General features: G+C 47.4%; 1 protein-coding gene across 11 annotated transcripts in view; it reads right to left on the bottom strand.

Moving 5' to 3' along the window:
- DIP2C (disco interacting protein 2 homolog C) overlaps positions 1-14,371 on the bottom strand; it is a 398,847-nt gene that overhangs the window by 194,371 nt on the left and 190,105 nt on the right. For 8 of the 11 annotated variants that reach the window (XR_010411754.1, XR_010411755.1, XM_064592166.1 and 5 more), the window contains exons 2-3: positions 2,069-2,140; positions 319-486 (exon numbers count right to left, since the gene is read on the bottom strand). Coding sequence is in view for 9 of the 11 variants with exons in the window: in XM_064592166.1 (XP_064448236.1) it covers positions 319-486; positions 2,069-2,140 (240 nt within the window). In the remaining 2 variants the exon portion in view is untranslated. The remainder of the gene's footprint in view (positions 1-318; positions 487-2,068; positions 2,141-14,371) is intronic. The other 3 variants (XM_064592170.1, XM_045874519.3, XM_064592167.1) reach the window with 2 other exon arrangements.

The raw sequence follows: 14,371 nt of genomic DNA, 5'->3' as shown, positions 1-14,371 counted from the left end.
TCTTTCTCAAGTGTTCCTAACTGGTGCCCCAACTGTGAAAATAGGGTTGTACAACACAGTATTACATCTTCAGAGAAAAGACTGCGAACTGGGCCCGAGGCCGCGGGACAGTCGGGGTGTGGGGACTGGGACACGTGGCCCCCGGTGAGTGGCGGGAGCCCGTCAGGAGGATGGGGCTTGCCTGGAACCCCGCCTGCACCCGCACGCGGCTGTGTGAGAAAACCCGCCAGCGTCGCCCACACGGGGAGTTCACGGCACGGCAGGTGGGAGGTCGGCCTCCGGCCCTGCGGGGGGTCTCTCTCAGTGGAGTGCGCTCACCGAAGCGAAAGTAAAACAGCGGCCGGTTCCCCGCGGTGCTGGCCGCCCGCTCTCTGACCGCGGCTTCTCGGATGTCACACACCCCGATGTTGCCGGAGTGCAGCGCTCTTCCCGGGGCTCCTTCACTGTGCTGCAGTCTACACCGGACCACGGCAGCTCCGTTCGCTGCTGTAACAAGTTGAGAAAAACTAATTAATGCAAACTTTTGGTTTTTTAAAAAAATTTGTTACAGCACTGAGCAGAGCTGCCGCCCCCATGCAGAACAGCACAAAGAACACCAAAGGACCACGCGACACGGGGCCACCCTCAACGCCCAGCCAGCACGGCCAGCCGCATCCTCCGCGGCTCAACAGCATCTCCTGGGAACGCACAGACCTGCTTCCGTTTCACTTCTGTTTGGTCTGTCCCAGAAACTAAAAGCCCACAATGTCAGGAGCCTACAGTCCGCCCCGGCAGCCCTCCTCCAAGACATGGGGGCAGTCCCTGCAGGAAGGAATCACACGGACCCGCCACGGAGTCGGCCGTCAGCCTGGCAGTCCTGCTGGAAGACCGTCTGGTCATCTGCCCACATCTGCTCTAAAAGCCTTCCACACGTGGGTGTCCGCCAGCCAAAAATCGGACTCACTTTCAATTCACTGAATAGAACAGAGCTTCTTCCTTCCAGAAGCCAGACAACAGGGAAATCCAGCTCATCGGCTAAGTCAGGCCAACACAACAGGTCCACCTTCACGTTAACTTTCTCAAATATCAAGCAAAGAAAGAAAAATACACAAAATCAAAACAAAACTACAAGCACAACAGAAACTCCACACACAAATTCAGTTCCCTGGATTGTGAGCCGTGCGAACCACCCCTCACCGTGCTAATGGAACACTAGCTGGGGGTGTCACAGGAGGGCAGAGGGACAGAGTGGATCTGTGTGCCATGCGCACCTGCAGACGTAAACCTCTCTACCAGAAGCTCCTGAGCTGGGCTTGAAACAAATCGTTTCAACAGTGAAAACTATAGAGTTCAGGAAGCACCTGCAAAATTCAGGTTGCTTTCCTTTTTCGTTGAGGACTTGGGTCAGATTTAAGCCATTCCTAAAACCTAGCAGATTCTCAGGGTCACCTCCAATTGAACTATGCTTCAATCAGAACTAAAGGGCCACAACTCCAGCCTGGGAGCATGTTTTCTCCTGAAATGTGCAGAACGCAGGTCAAGTGCACAGAGATTCTACAAACCTGCACCCAGGAAACACTTGAATGAAACAGACTTTGTACTTCAGGGAAGAATCCACCGCATTTTATGATCACATTTCAGAACACAACCAACCTTTACCAAGTCATAGCCCCATGCGGGGTACTCTAGATTCTAGATCTGCCCCCTCATGACAGCAACAAAAACCTTGGGTTAATTTAAACTAGAGTCAATGGCAATAATTTTTAATTCACTAAACCAAAAGTCATGTTTACATCGTAAGTGCTTTCATATTTGTTTATAATAAGCATTTTAGAGTAATCGATGTATTCTTGCCTTCTGTAGATGAAAGACCTATTAAATTAGGCACATTTACAGAAGAGCCCATGTGCCTCCTGCGTCCACAAAACATGTGCAATCACAGAGGAGTCCTGTGTGGCCAGTGCCACATCAGAAGTGTGACCTTTGTGCAGATTGGGCATGAGAAAGGGTTTGCACTCAGCGGTTTCTCTTGCATGTTACACTGAACTCTTAAAATCAGATGCTTTATGTACTCATGGAGGGTACGTACTCGGAGGCTGGGGCAGGTAGGCTCCGATGAGTTTTGACCTCTTCTTTTCATACCCTTTTTGGGTGATGTCACCTGGAAGAGAAGGAAAGAGACATTCAGAATGGCCTCAGTGACGAGTGGGTCGCTCTTCAGATTCTAAGACACCGCAAGTTACATCTTTTGTGTCTTCTGTTTGCCTTTTAATTATAATTTAAAGAATAAAGGACCTTGTCATTCACCTTGGCCCTCCCCTGCCCTCAAATAGTCATTTAAGTTACATAAAAATCCTTGGTAGTCTCCTGCTTGTCCCAGCCCCTCCCTGCGAGGTCTCGGCTCCCACAGGACCCAGAATTAGTCTGTGATCTTGTTCACACCAGCCAAGCAGAAAGCCTTCCAGTCTGCATGGCTCTCACTAGCTTAGCCAAAGAGACACTGCAGGCATCGATGCTGGGGACAGCCACCCAAATCGTGCTGATCAGCATCTTCCTCCACGGACCAACCCGGCTGGGCAGTCCCAAGGACACCAAACTGCTCGGGTGTTTATGAAAATAAGTGACTCAGACCAAATGAAACATGAAATAAAGCAGGAGAATGTGGGAACTACAGAAATCTAAAGTATGTGAGCAAGGTGCTCATCCTTAAAGCAAAAATTGAAATGTTAAAGCCAGAGGTTCACATGCAGAAAAGCAAGGGGTATACACGCTGACGTTTTCCCCAAGTGCTCAGTACCTAGGACAAAGCAACCCGTGGAACACACAACAGCCTTTTCTAATTTTAAGTGCTAATACACTTAAATTTTGTATTTTGTAGCATTTTTTCCCCCAATATTCTGATCAAATCATCATTCCCAGAAGAGCTAAACAGTCAAGTTTTAATAAAAATACAGATTGGTGAATTTGCTTTTTCTGATGACATATGCTCACTAAATTTGAGCAAACCATAAAGCACCCTGAGTGTATGCTGACTGACCCGACAAACTCACAGCTCCCACTGTGAGTCGTGTGCACCCCATGAAACGCACACCTTGTTTTAAACAACAGAAGTCTGTGGAAAACGTTGTCTGCTATCAACCGGCAAGCAGCCTGACGCTATCAGCATGTCCGCGGGCCACCGTGGATGAGCAACACTCACCGCATGGCCCTCCGGTGAACACGCACTACGGCTGGGCCCACACCCACCCTCAGCATCGAGGCTGCTCGGCTGCTTTGGGACGTGCTCCATCCAATCCCCCATTTTATTTATTTATTTTTAAAGATTTTATTTATTTATTTGAGATAGAGCAAGAGAGAGAGAGAGCACGAACAAGAGGGAGGGTCAGAGAGAGAAGCAGATTCCCCGCTGAGCACAGAGCCTGACATGGGGCTCGATCCCAGGACCCTGGGATCATGACCTGAGCCGAAGGCAGATGCTTAACCGACTGAGCCACCCAGGCGCCTCTCAAACTCCCCATTTTAAAAGGATGCCTAAAATCTCAATAACCAAAAACCCCATGTGCACACACACTCTGGAGCGTGTTTGCAATTTCAGGAAAAAGGACTAAGTTTTTGACTTAGGTCACTGGCTGAGAAGTGTTGGTCACGGGTCACACCTTCTGATTCCTGGCCACGACCAGTACACCTCTTGTCACGTTAAAGACAAGAAAACATCTTCGAGGAAACAGCATAAAACCAATCTGCAGAAGAACCACCACCGGGATAGGGAAGTGCTGTGGCTAGCGGGGACCACACGGGGGTCAGAGGCGGACAGGTCCCCCAGGCTGCTTCACATCAGCCTGCCTGAGCACAGGGGACAGCGAAGCTCCCAGTCCTGCTCACAGTCAGAGAGGAACGTTCTGCCCTTAGAGGACACGGCAGTAGACACCAGAGGCTTCTCCCAGCCCCGCGGACCCTGAGAAGCAGTTCCCTGTGGGCTCCCTGTCCCTCACTCCCCATGCTCCCCCCACAGCTCTCTGAGCACAGTGCCGGTGAGGAATCAGTTCATTTCCTGCTTCTTCATCCTCCACAGCGTATTTCCCCAATTCAGAGCCCGTCTGCTCCCTGCAAGGGAGAGGCCAGGACATCAGGGACGGGCAGAGGGGCACACAGGTGAGGGCGGACCATGGGGCCACAGTGGTCCTGAGCGGCCCCCTTCCCTGGCCATCCCCCGGCCTCCCAGTGGCTCTGCACAATTCCAGGCCCAATCCCAGCCTGAGTAAACCAGCACCTTTCACGGTTTGCGCTGCACCCAAAATTCAGCTCATGTTTTAAAAATGTCTCAGATGGGGCACCTGGCTGGCTCAGTCAATAGATTATGCGACTCTTAGAGTTCGAGCCCCACGTTGGGCGTAGAGATTACTTTGAATGAATGAATAAATAAGGAATAGAAATACATTTGCAGGAGCACCTGGGTGGCTCAGTTGGTGACGCATCTGCCTTCAGTTCAGGTCATGATCCCGGGGTCCTGGGATCGAGCCTCGAGTCGGGCTCCCCTATCAGGGGGGAGCCTGCTTCTTCCTCTCACTGTCCCTCTATGCGCTCTCTTGCTCTCTCCTCTCAAATAAAATCTTTTAAAAAGTCCCAGAAGAACATGTAAGTATAGGGGGAGGAGGTCCTCACTTAATTTTCGGCATAGGACAACTTCAAAGGAATATCAGTTTTTACTGTCTTACTTCGGGAAGCTCCAATTATTAAGACCTTAGGCCTCAGGAAAACAAGCCTTTTCCTGGTGAAACCAGGACTGTCCATGGAATTGGAAGAGGTCAGTGTCAGTCCCGCAAAGGCACATCCACACAGTTCCCGGCCCTGCGCAAGTCCCCAGCCCTGCACAGAAAGGGCTTGGCAGCGGGAGGAGTCCCTGCTTCCGAGCGGGCGAGTCATGTTGGCCCCACTATGAAACCATGCTCAGAAGCAACCGGCTCACAGGGGATTTCCAGATACCACTCTCAGAGACCCCAGGTTGCTAACAGCTCTTAAAACCCTTAAGTGTGGAAAGACAGACACTTTTTATTCGGTAACTTCGTCTAAATCAGGGGTTGCCAACTACAAATGCAGCTTGCGGACTGTTTTTGCAAAGGAGGCTTGCCGGGCACGTAGCTGTGCTCCTTCGTGTGCACCACAACCCGGACCGCAGTGCCCACACAAGCTTCCCAGCCACTGTCCCACGACCCTGAATACCTTTAGTCCTTGTAACAACAGGTTTCACAGGTAAGAAACAGACACCTATCGTGCTCATGTTTCTCGCCCAGGGCCCCAGATCTACGAAGAAAACACACTCTGACCAAATCTCAAACGACTTCCCATCGAAGCCACACCTGGAACCTTGCACCCCGCAGGTGTGGATGTGGTCGGTGACCCCGCCACCTGCCCAGGACACGCCCCCCGCGTCAGAGCCCTCCCAGCCTTGGCTCCAGCCGTGGCTGGGCTTTCCTCACGTGGCCTGGATGGCTGCTTACGGTCTCTGTCACATATTCGAGCGGCTTATCCTCAAACCCAGGGCATGAAGCCTTCACGGGCCAGCGTCCTGCAGAGCCGAGCCCCAGTCCCGCTGGTTCACAAGCTGCACTGTGCATGGATGTCACAGCAACTCCAGTAACCAGCTGGACGCAGTCTGTGTGCATCCGCAGGACAAACAGAGGGTCACTGGAGAGGACCCTCCATGACCCCATTATTAACGTGTCTGGGACACAGCTGGTGCGCGTGCTCCCCAAGAGGATCCAGTGCCTGTGGCAAGGGGCCAGGGTCATTTGGGCATCCCAAGCATCAGGGCTGAAAATGCCCTTGCTACTTTTCTCCTCTGTGGAGAAAGTCCGTTATCTGTAACTCTGCAACTACTTGAGCATCTGGTAGACAGCAGTCCCATGGATTAGCGGTAACGACCTCTCTCTGCAAATTTATATAAGCAGACTTTCTAGCTGGGGGCTCTTCCATTTGGCCCTGGTTCTGAAGCATCCAGTGATGATTTCTGTGCAGGTAGGTTGAGAAAGAGTAGATCGATGATTGATACATGGAAGAAAGACGGATGGGCAAAAGGAAAAAGGGTGAAGGGACACACAGGATGGATCCAAGGGGCTGGCTTTACACACAACTTGCCCTCCTGGACCACTCCCGGGGCTCCACCCCAGGCTGACCTACATTCAACGCCACGATGTCACCATGACAACACAGCTTCTCCATCATCTTCCATCAGTTCAGGCTGAAGGATTGATGGGCGCCCCCTTCTCCTCCTCACCCTGGATCTGCAACGAGCACACAGCCTTCAGGGTAAAACTATAAATCTGAGGCACAAGGCTGTCTGTGAGAGGAGCCATCCTCCCTGCCACGTGTCTGAGCAAGAGTTTATTTAACATCTGTGGTGCCCCAAGGACTGTCCCACAGCTGACAGCAGGTTGGTGAATGCTCGCTCACTGTAGAAGCGAAAGACCATGTTAGTCCAGGGACACCAACCACAGGACCCCGTGCTTGAGTATTCACCATGTACAACCCAAATGGTGTATTTCCATGCTTCTTAGCTCGAGACACCTGTCCACCTAACACCCTTTCATTTCAGGAGTAAGGACACAGGACAGAAAAGTGCAGAAATCATCTCTCCTCAGTGAGGAGAAAATAAAAGTGATCTTTTGAAATACTTTCCATTTTATCAAGAGTATTTAAATTATTATCCTTAAAGAAGCACTTTAAGACTTAAAATTCAGCAGGAGAAATTAAAGTCATGTGTTCTGTTACAAAGAGAAAAGATTTGCAGACAAGTCTTAAATTTAAAGTGAAAACCCAAGTAAAGCAAAACCACCAATACACAGCTGAGTAACACGGAGATCACTCTTCTCCTCTTCCCCAAAGGAAGCATCCTCTTACTCATACCATAGCCCAGACTTCCAAGCAAACCCCAAGTCCTAGAAAAGGGAAGGTCAAGCAAATGCCAGACTGAAGTGGACACTGCAGGGCCCCCATCTGTCCAACCTGGCCTCACTCCAGAAACTCGGGCCCCCCAGGGATCTGTGCAGAGCCACCCGCCCTGTGATGCCTGACCGAGATGGGAAAGCGCGGACAGCCATGGGATCTCCAGGTGACCGGACGTGCCCCAGAGTGGACCGCATGCCACGAGCTACCTCCACGCTGGGATCATTCAGGGTAAACCGACCAGCCTAGCAGGATGCTTTCCATTCCTGGTGTCAGGACTATTTCTTCTTTTGAAGCTGGAACGAATGCTTTGTATAACAAAGCAATCATTCCCATGTTTGGAATTTCACGGCTGTCAGGAACCTTCCTAACATCCCTCTAAGCTGATGGCTTTATAAGGTATAGGGAGCACCCTGGAAGGCACTCTCCCTCTGGCCCGGCTGCTGAAGGCGTGTTAGCCGGCTCTGTGCTGAGCTCTTCTTCATGCAGAAAGAGACTGTGACGTCCGTGCACGCACCCACCTGCTCAGGGAGTGGAAGCAGGTGGACCTGGGACCCTTCTGTCTGTGGCAACGTGGTCTCGTTGCTACCACTCTTTTGGGCCCGTGGCCACGTCTTGTCTCACTAAGGTCAGGGAATGAGGGAAGACATACAAACTGTTGCATCCAAGAAATGGTTCTTGGTCGTAACATGAGATACATCAGCTGGAGGGAAATGCTTGGTGCCTCTGAGCCTCAGGAGATGGCAAAGTGCATCTCTGCAGGCAACTCTGAGCAAAGCAAACCGGCCACGTGCCCGGCCACTTCTCCAGATGGTCAGGCATGGTGATGCAAGCCCGCTGCTCCTCCTCCTTGAAGCGAGGAGCCACACTGCCCTCCACATTTGGATGAGGTACAACACAGCACAGAGTCACCTTGACCTTCAGGAGACCCAGAATCTGACCGGAGCCATGCTACTACTCAGCAAGGATCCCCCACCCGCCCCACCTGTGGCTCTCACCTGCACCCAGTCTCGACCTCAGAACTTCGGAACACCATGTAAAGGGTCCGGAGTTTTATTCCCATTCATTCCTTCATCCAGCAAATATTTATTAACACCTACGATGGGCCAGGCAATCGGTAGAGGGTAGTAAAGAAAACAGCCCCACCACTAAATGTTTGCTCAATGAAAGATTAGGTAAATAACAGTTCTATTTTCACTTTGAAACTTTTTTAAAGGTCAAAATAGGGGCATCTGGGTGGCTTGGCTGGTTAAGCATCCAACTCTTGGTTTCAGCTCAGGTCATGATCTCAGGTCGTAAGATCAAGCCCTGTGTTGGGCTCCCTGCTCAGCTTGGAGTCGGCCTGAGATCCTCTCCCTCTGCCCCTCCCCGCTGTGCGTGTGCATGTGCTCTCTCTCTCTCCCCAAAATAAATAAATCTTTAAACAACAAACAAAAAGTGAAAACAAAGTAGTGACTAAGTTAATGATTTCAATGACATTCTTAAATTGCCCCATCTGGCCAAGTAATGGGAAACAAAACTAGAGATGGAGTTTGTGTTAGAAAGAGTGAGAATGGCTGAATATGACCTCCCTCTTGTTGGTGTCAAGATACAGAATGTGCAAAGATTTTTAAATCATTTTATTTTCAAATTATAAATACATATACATACATGTATACACATACATATATACATATACACACATACATACATACAAACATTTATTTATTTTAATCCTACTTTCTAAAATAATGGCTCAGTTCTAAAAACAACTGCTGTTAATTTGAAGGATCTGGGGGATGGGGAGGAGAAAGGAGGGCAGATATACTGGAAGACGTGTAGACGTGTGATAGGCTAGTTATTTCAGGTAATTTTATACAGTCATTATTTCTCTTTGTGAGACCAATGAGCTGCAGGAGTTCCTGCAGCAAACATGCTGAGGCTTCCTGTGTGCAAACTCATTTGCAAGCAAAGCCAAAAATACTGAGCTGTTGGGAATAAAACATCTGGATACATCTGGATAGTCCCGGCACATAATATGTGGCAATTATTAAAAATACATGTTATTCACTGAGGCTGTTGGAATCAAGAAACCTCTGCTGGGTATTTGAGTACACAGGTGTTTAAAGTTAATTTTTTAATCTTTACAAAGTAACATATGTTGGCACCGTATATCCCAATCCTAGAGGAAAGAGGAGCACAAAGAAAGAAAAAAAACCCACTTCATATAAAATAAGAAAAAATAAGCAGTAACCAAAGTCTAAATCAAACTACAAAGCTGGCTTGCACACGGGGTCATGTTGCAGGTTAGCTTGCAAAGCAAAGCAGCTCAGAGAAGCCAAGGGCCAGGGTGGAAAAGTACAAAAGTGAAATTATACTTCCCTTCCACACCTGCTACATGCCAGGCAGTGTTCTCCGGGCCTGGCAACAGCAGAATACAAAACATAAAACCCTTGTCCTCATGGCACTTGAATCCAAATTCTCCCATGGTAACAACTTCTCCATCATCCACATGCCATGCATCAGCCACCTGTATGTCAAGCTCCACCACTGCTAACGACTGGTCACCGCACAGAAAGTGAGATTATTAGGAGGGAAAATTTGGAACGAAGCCTGCATGAATCTTGATTGCTAAATGAGCTAAAATGAGATTTGGATGAACTGAACAAACCTACCATGAACTTTCAAGAGACAGTAAAAAGTATTTCCAACTGAACAAAAATGAAAACCAAAATGTGTGGAATATAGCCAAAATAGTGATTAGTTGCACACTTTCCGCATTAAAGGTTTCTATCTGAAAAGAAAGGCCTCAAGTCACTAATCTAAGCTTCGACCTTAAGAAAATAGAAAAAAAAATATATAAATAAACCCCAAACAAGTGAAAGCAAAGAAATAAGGAAAGCCAGAAATCAAAGAAATTAAAAACAGAAAAAAAGAAAAATCAGTCAAATCAAAAGCCTACATAGAAAATCCCAAGGAATCTACAAAATTAACTCCTAGATTTATTAACTGACTTTAGCAAGGTCACAACATACAAAATCAGATCATATTACTATATACTAGCAACAAATATTTGGGACTAAAATTTTAAAAACGTTTTACATTTACATATCATTCACAGTAGCTACATAAACAAGAAGTATTTAGCTATAAATATAACAAAACATGCAAAATGTGTATGGGATCTGTGGGATCATGGAGAATCTGTATGCTGAGAAGTACAAAATGGGGAAGAAAGAAATAAAAAAAGATCCATACAGATTGAGACACACACCGTGTCCACGGAATGGAAAACTCAGCATAATAAAGATGTCAATACTCTCCAAATTAATGGATCGATTGAACATGATCAAATTAAAATCCTAGCAGAATTTTTTTTAGATATACACAAGCTAATTCTACAAGTTATATGAAAAGTCATAAGAACTACAATAGCAAAAAATTGATAGAGAATAAAGTTGGAGAATTCATACTACCTGATTTAAGATTTATCACAAAGTTAACAATAATCGAAACAACGTGGTATTGGCAAACAAACCTACAAATAGACACAAATATGACTGATTGCTTTTTGACAAAGGTGCAAAATGAATTAAATAGAGAAAGGAGAGTCTTTTCATCATGGTGCTAGAATAAATGGACATCTATATGCAAAAAAAAAAAAGAATCTCAAGCTAACCCTCACAGCTTCTATAAAAATTAACTCAAAATGGGTATTAGATCTAAATGTAAAACAAAACTAAAATTTTACAAGAGAACACGGGAAAATCGTCATGAGTTTGGGTTAGCAAAGAATAGAAGCATTAAAAAAGAGTGGACTTTTTTAAAATTTAGAAATTTGTTCTGAAAAAGGCACTCCTAACAGAATAAAAACTAAGCTAGGAGAAAGTGTTTTCAAACCATACCTCTAACAAAGGACAGACAGCATCCCCATGAAGAACCTGGCAAAGGCTTGAACAGACCCTTCCATGGTGTGGATAAGCAGCTTGCCAGTAAGCAAAAGAAAACTCACAGATCTGGACACCAAAAAGAGAGTCAGTTTTCCCTTCCCTAGATGTTAATTTTAAAAACAAGACAAAATCCTATCAAGAAGAGTAGATGTGGCATCCTGTGCTATAAGGCATGGGGTTTCCAAGCCGGCAGAAAACCAGGAGGGGTCCCCCACTCAGAGCACCACCTGCCTACCCCAGACAGCACCCAGCTGGGCACCTGCAGAGCCCATGGTTTGTGCACAAGGAAAGAGAAAACAATTTCAACAACATTCACAAGTATTTCTCCAGCTCTTAACTTCCTGTTCAACTGGAAAGGGACCTACATTTTGATGGACCTTTCACAGAAAATTAGGTTGCACTGCTAACACTTTTTAATTCCTTTCAAGAAGAATATTCCTGCCTTGTTCTCCCCCTAAGGTTTTCATAAAGACTCTCTACACACCTGATAAACTCTGCAGCCCATAATGGCTTTCCATCTGGACCCAGGGACTCAGCCTAAACTTCTGCGTCTCTGACTTCAAAGCCAAGTCAAAAGGCACATTCCCACAGTGATTCTTTCACCTGAGAATTACACTCTGGTTTCCTGATCACGCTTAACTGAGAAAGTCAACTCCTTTCTATTTTTGGGTAACAGATAAAACCGGTTTATCTTTGTGAACGAAGAGACCATTGCATAGGAAGACCTCCCCCTTTGTCTTCTGGAAGCATGCAGACCCCACACCTCAGCCTCCACCCCCAGTGCCTGCCTGACCAGAGTAAGAGCGAACAACAGAGAATATTTATCCCCCAGGCTCCATGATGCATGTAAGTCATTATCAAATCACTGCTGGGCAGAAATCTCTTCAAAAGCTCTGCAGAAGATACAGACCACACTCCAACAGACACAGGAGGACAGCCACCACAAGGAGGAGGGTGTTTGCTCCCACACCCCAGGTCAGAGCTGCTTCCTGATCCCTTCACTCAGAAGGGCGAGGGCGAGCCCTCCCAAACACACTGTGACCTGCTGTTATGGGGTGAAGTTTTGAAGTTTTGGGGTGAAAATACAGTGTGTGGTTCAGCACCAAACTGTGAGGATTTCATTGCCAGCATCCACGTGAGAATCAAGTCAGTAAAAGATGAATAAAAACAGGATCCTAAAGCCACAGGATGCCAATTCGGAGGAAAATACCCTGAAAACTCAGTGACCTAAATTATGAATAATGAGACTTTTTCCTGGTATTTTGTGTTATCTTACTCGGCAACTAAATAACTCAGTGTATCTTCCCTTTTTTTTTTAAAGGAAGCATAACATAAAGACTGAGTAATAAGACGTGACAGCTAACCTGGTTCTTTTCAGCTTCATATTAAAAAGAGGAAACAAACCAAAATTCCTGAGACATCACACCTTAGGCTTGCATTGTCCTTTTCCTTAGATGGCGAACCCTCAGCATCCCAAACAGCACCCCAAGGGAAGCTCTTTACATTTCTGTTTCTTGACACTCAGAGCCCCTTTCAGAGCTCGTGTGAATGAGTGGTGCTGGGTTTAATGCCTTCATTCATTCAAACATCTGAGGATGTGACTTAGCAGACCCTGCAGGTGAACGGGGTCCTACTCCTGCCGCAGGAGGCCAGGCACTCACAGGACATGCATCCGAGCCTCTGTTGCAGCACCTGCTCGCCGCTCGGGAGCGGGCCCGCCCCGGAGGAGGAAGGGATCCAGCTACACGGAGAGCACCCTTGTCTGTCGTGGCTACTGGGGGCTCTGAGGAGCGATTACAATTCCAAACTGTTAAAGGCAACACCCAATAAACAAAAAAGGGATTAGTAACACTCCTCAATAGCTCCAACCCCTTTGAACACTCTGTAGCCACAAACACACGAGCTGGGGACACGCCGCAGAGGAGATGGGGCTGCCTCTGTCCTGCGCGGCCACACGCGAGCCGGCCACAATCGGGGTAAGGCCGCCAGCTTCTCGATCTATTAACCTCACCTCTCGCAGCACAGCCCCAGCCCAGAAAAAATGCATCAAGCTTTCCCTTCTTGCTGTGTATCGTGACAACCGTAAGTATACTAAATATGCACTCTATCATGAGGATCATTCCATAATGTACAAAAATATCAAATACACCCAAAACTAATAGGATATTGTATGTCCATTATACCTCAACAAAATACCACTGTAAGGAGTAAGAAGGATTGGCGAGCGGTTCTCTTTTTCAAAGAAAAGGGAGGGAGCTACAGCAGAGCACCACAGGCATCTACAGCATCGAGTGTCGGCCCGAGGAGATGGAACGGAGGTTAACGGGGCAGGGGTGCGTGGCAGCTAAGCCCGCTCGTGTGCGGGGGGCACAGCTGGGTGAGGACTGTCATTAATATGGTGCCACCACGGTGCGCAGTCCAGCTCACTCCCACACGCAGCCCCTCAGGAGACACATCTGGACAAACTCGTGAAACACTCAGTCCCAACTCGCCGGAACACGATCGTGGATGAATACCAGCCAGTACTCTAACCCTCTGTATCCCCCAAATGCAGGATTTTAGTCTAAACGAGCGTAACTGAGTGTGTAAGATTTACGAAAAGTAGACAGGCTCAGTGAGGCTCGAAGAAACCACGGCAGAACTGTTTTCCTGCCCCTGTCTCTCGTATAAAGTTTGCTACTCAAATTAAACATTTAAAATCCTGGGAAGAAAAAACAGTATGTGTGTATGCACGCAATTCTGTCTGTATCTGCGTGTGCGTGACTGTATACATGTGGGGGCATGTGTGTCTGTGTGTGCATATATGTATGCATCTGTGCATGTCTGTGTGTATGTGTGAGTGTGTGCATGTCTATATGTGCATGTGTCTACCTCTGTATGCATGCATCTGTGCCTGTGTGGAGGTCTGTGTGCATGTCTCTGCATGTATGTATGTAGGCATGTGTCTGGGTATGCCTCTGTGCATCTCTGTTCACACGTGTGTATACACATGTATGTCTGCATGTGTTTGTATGTGTCTGTGTCTACGTGTGCATGTATGTGCACGTACATCTCTGTGTGCATGTATGTGCACGTCTGTGTTTATGCAGCTAAACTGAAGCCTTTTAAAAAGTGGTTCTCTTTGGATCATGCCTATTTATCAACTTCTTGGCACTCTATAGGCAAAGACAGCTAATGAAGTGCAGTCACCATTTTTAAAAACCCTCTAATGAAACAAATTACAAACTCAGTGTCATAGAAAAACCAGGAGGGCTGACACTTTGGCTGCAGTAGAAGCCAGTAACTTCAGGAGGAAAGGGGAGAAAACTGAGAATTTTAATTTACACTTTGGAATAGCTCATTAACCCAGTCCTCTAATAATTACTGTATAAACCACAGAGCCCTGGGGGAACGTGGTGCACTGAGACACGGAAGAGAAACACTCTCGAAACCTGATTGGCTGCTGCACACGCGCCCCACGCACGCTCCATGCACGTGCCCCATGCACGCACAATGCGCACCCCACGCACGCTCCATGCAGG

The sequence above is a fragment of the Mirounga angustirostris genome, unplaced genomic scaffold (genome assembly GCF_029215605.1).
Source record: "Mirounga angustirostris isolate CCGP_5_RB_7025 unplaced genomic scaffold, mMirAng1.0.hap1 SCAF_5, whole genome shotgun sequence".
Lineage (NCBI taxonomy): Eukaryota > Metazoa > Chordata > Mammalia > Carnivora > Phocidae > Mirounga > Mirounga angustirostris.
Note: the sequence above shows the minus strand (reverse complement) of the source record. Positions and strands in the feature narration are given on the sequence as shown.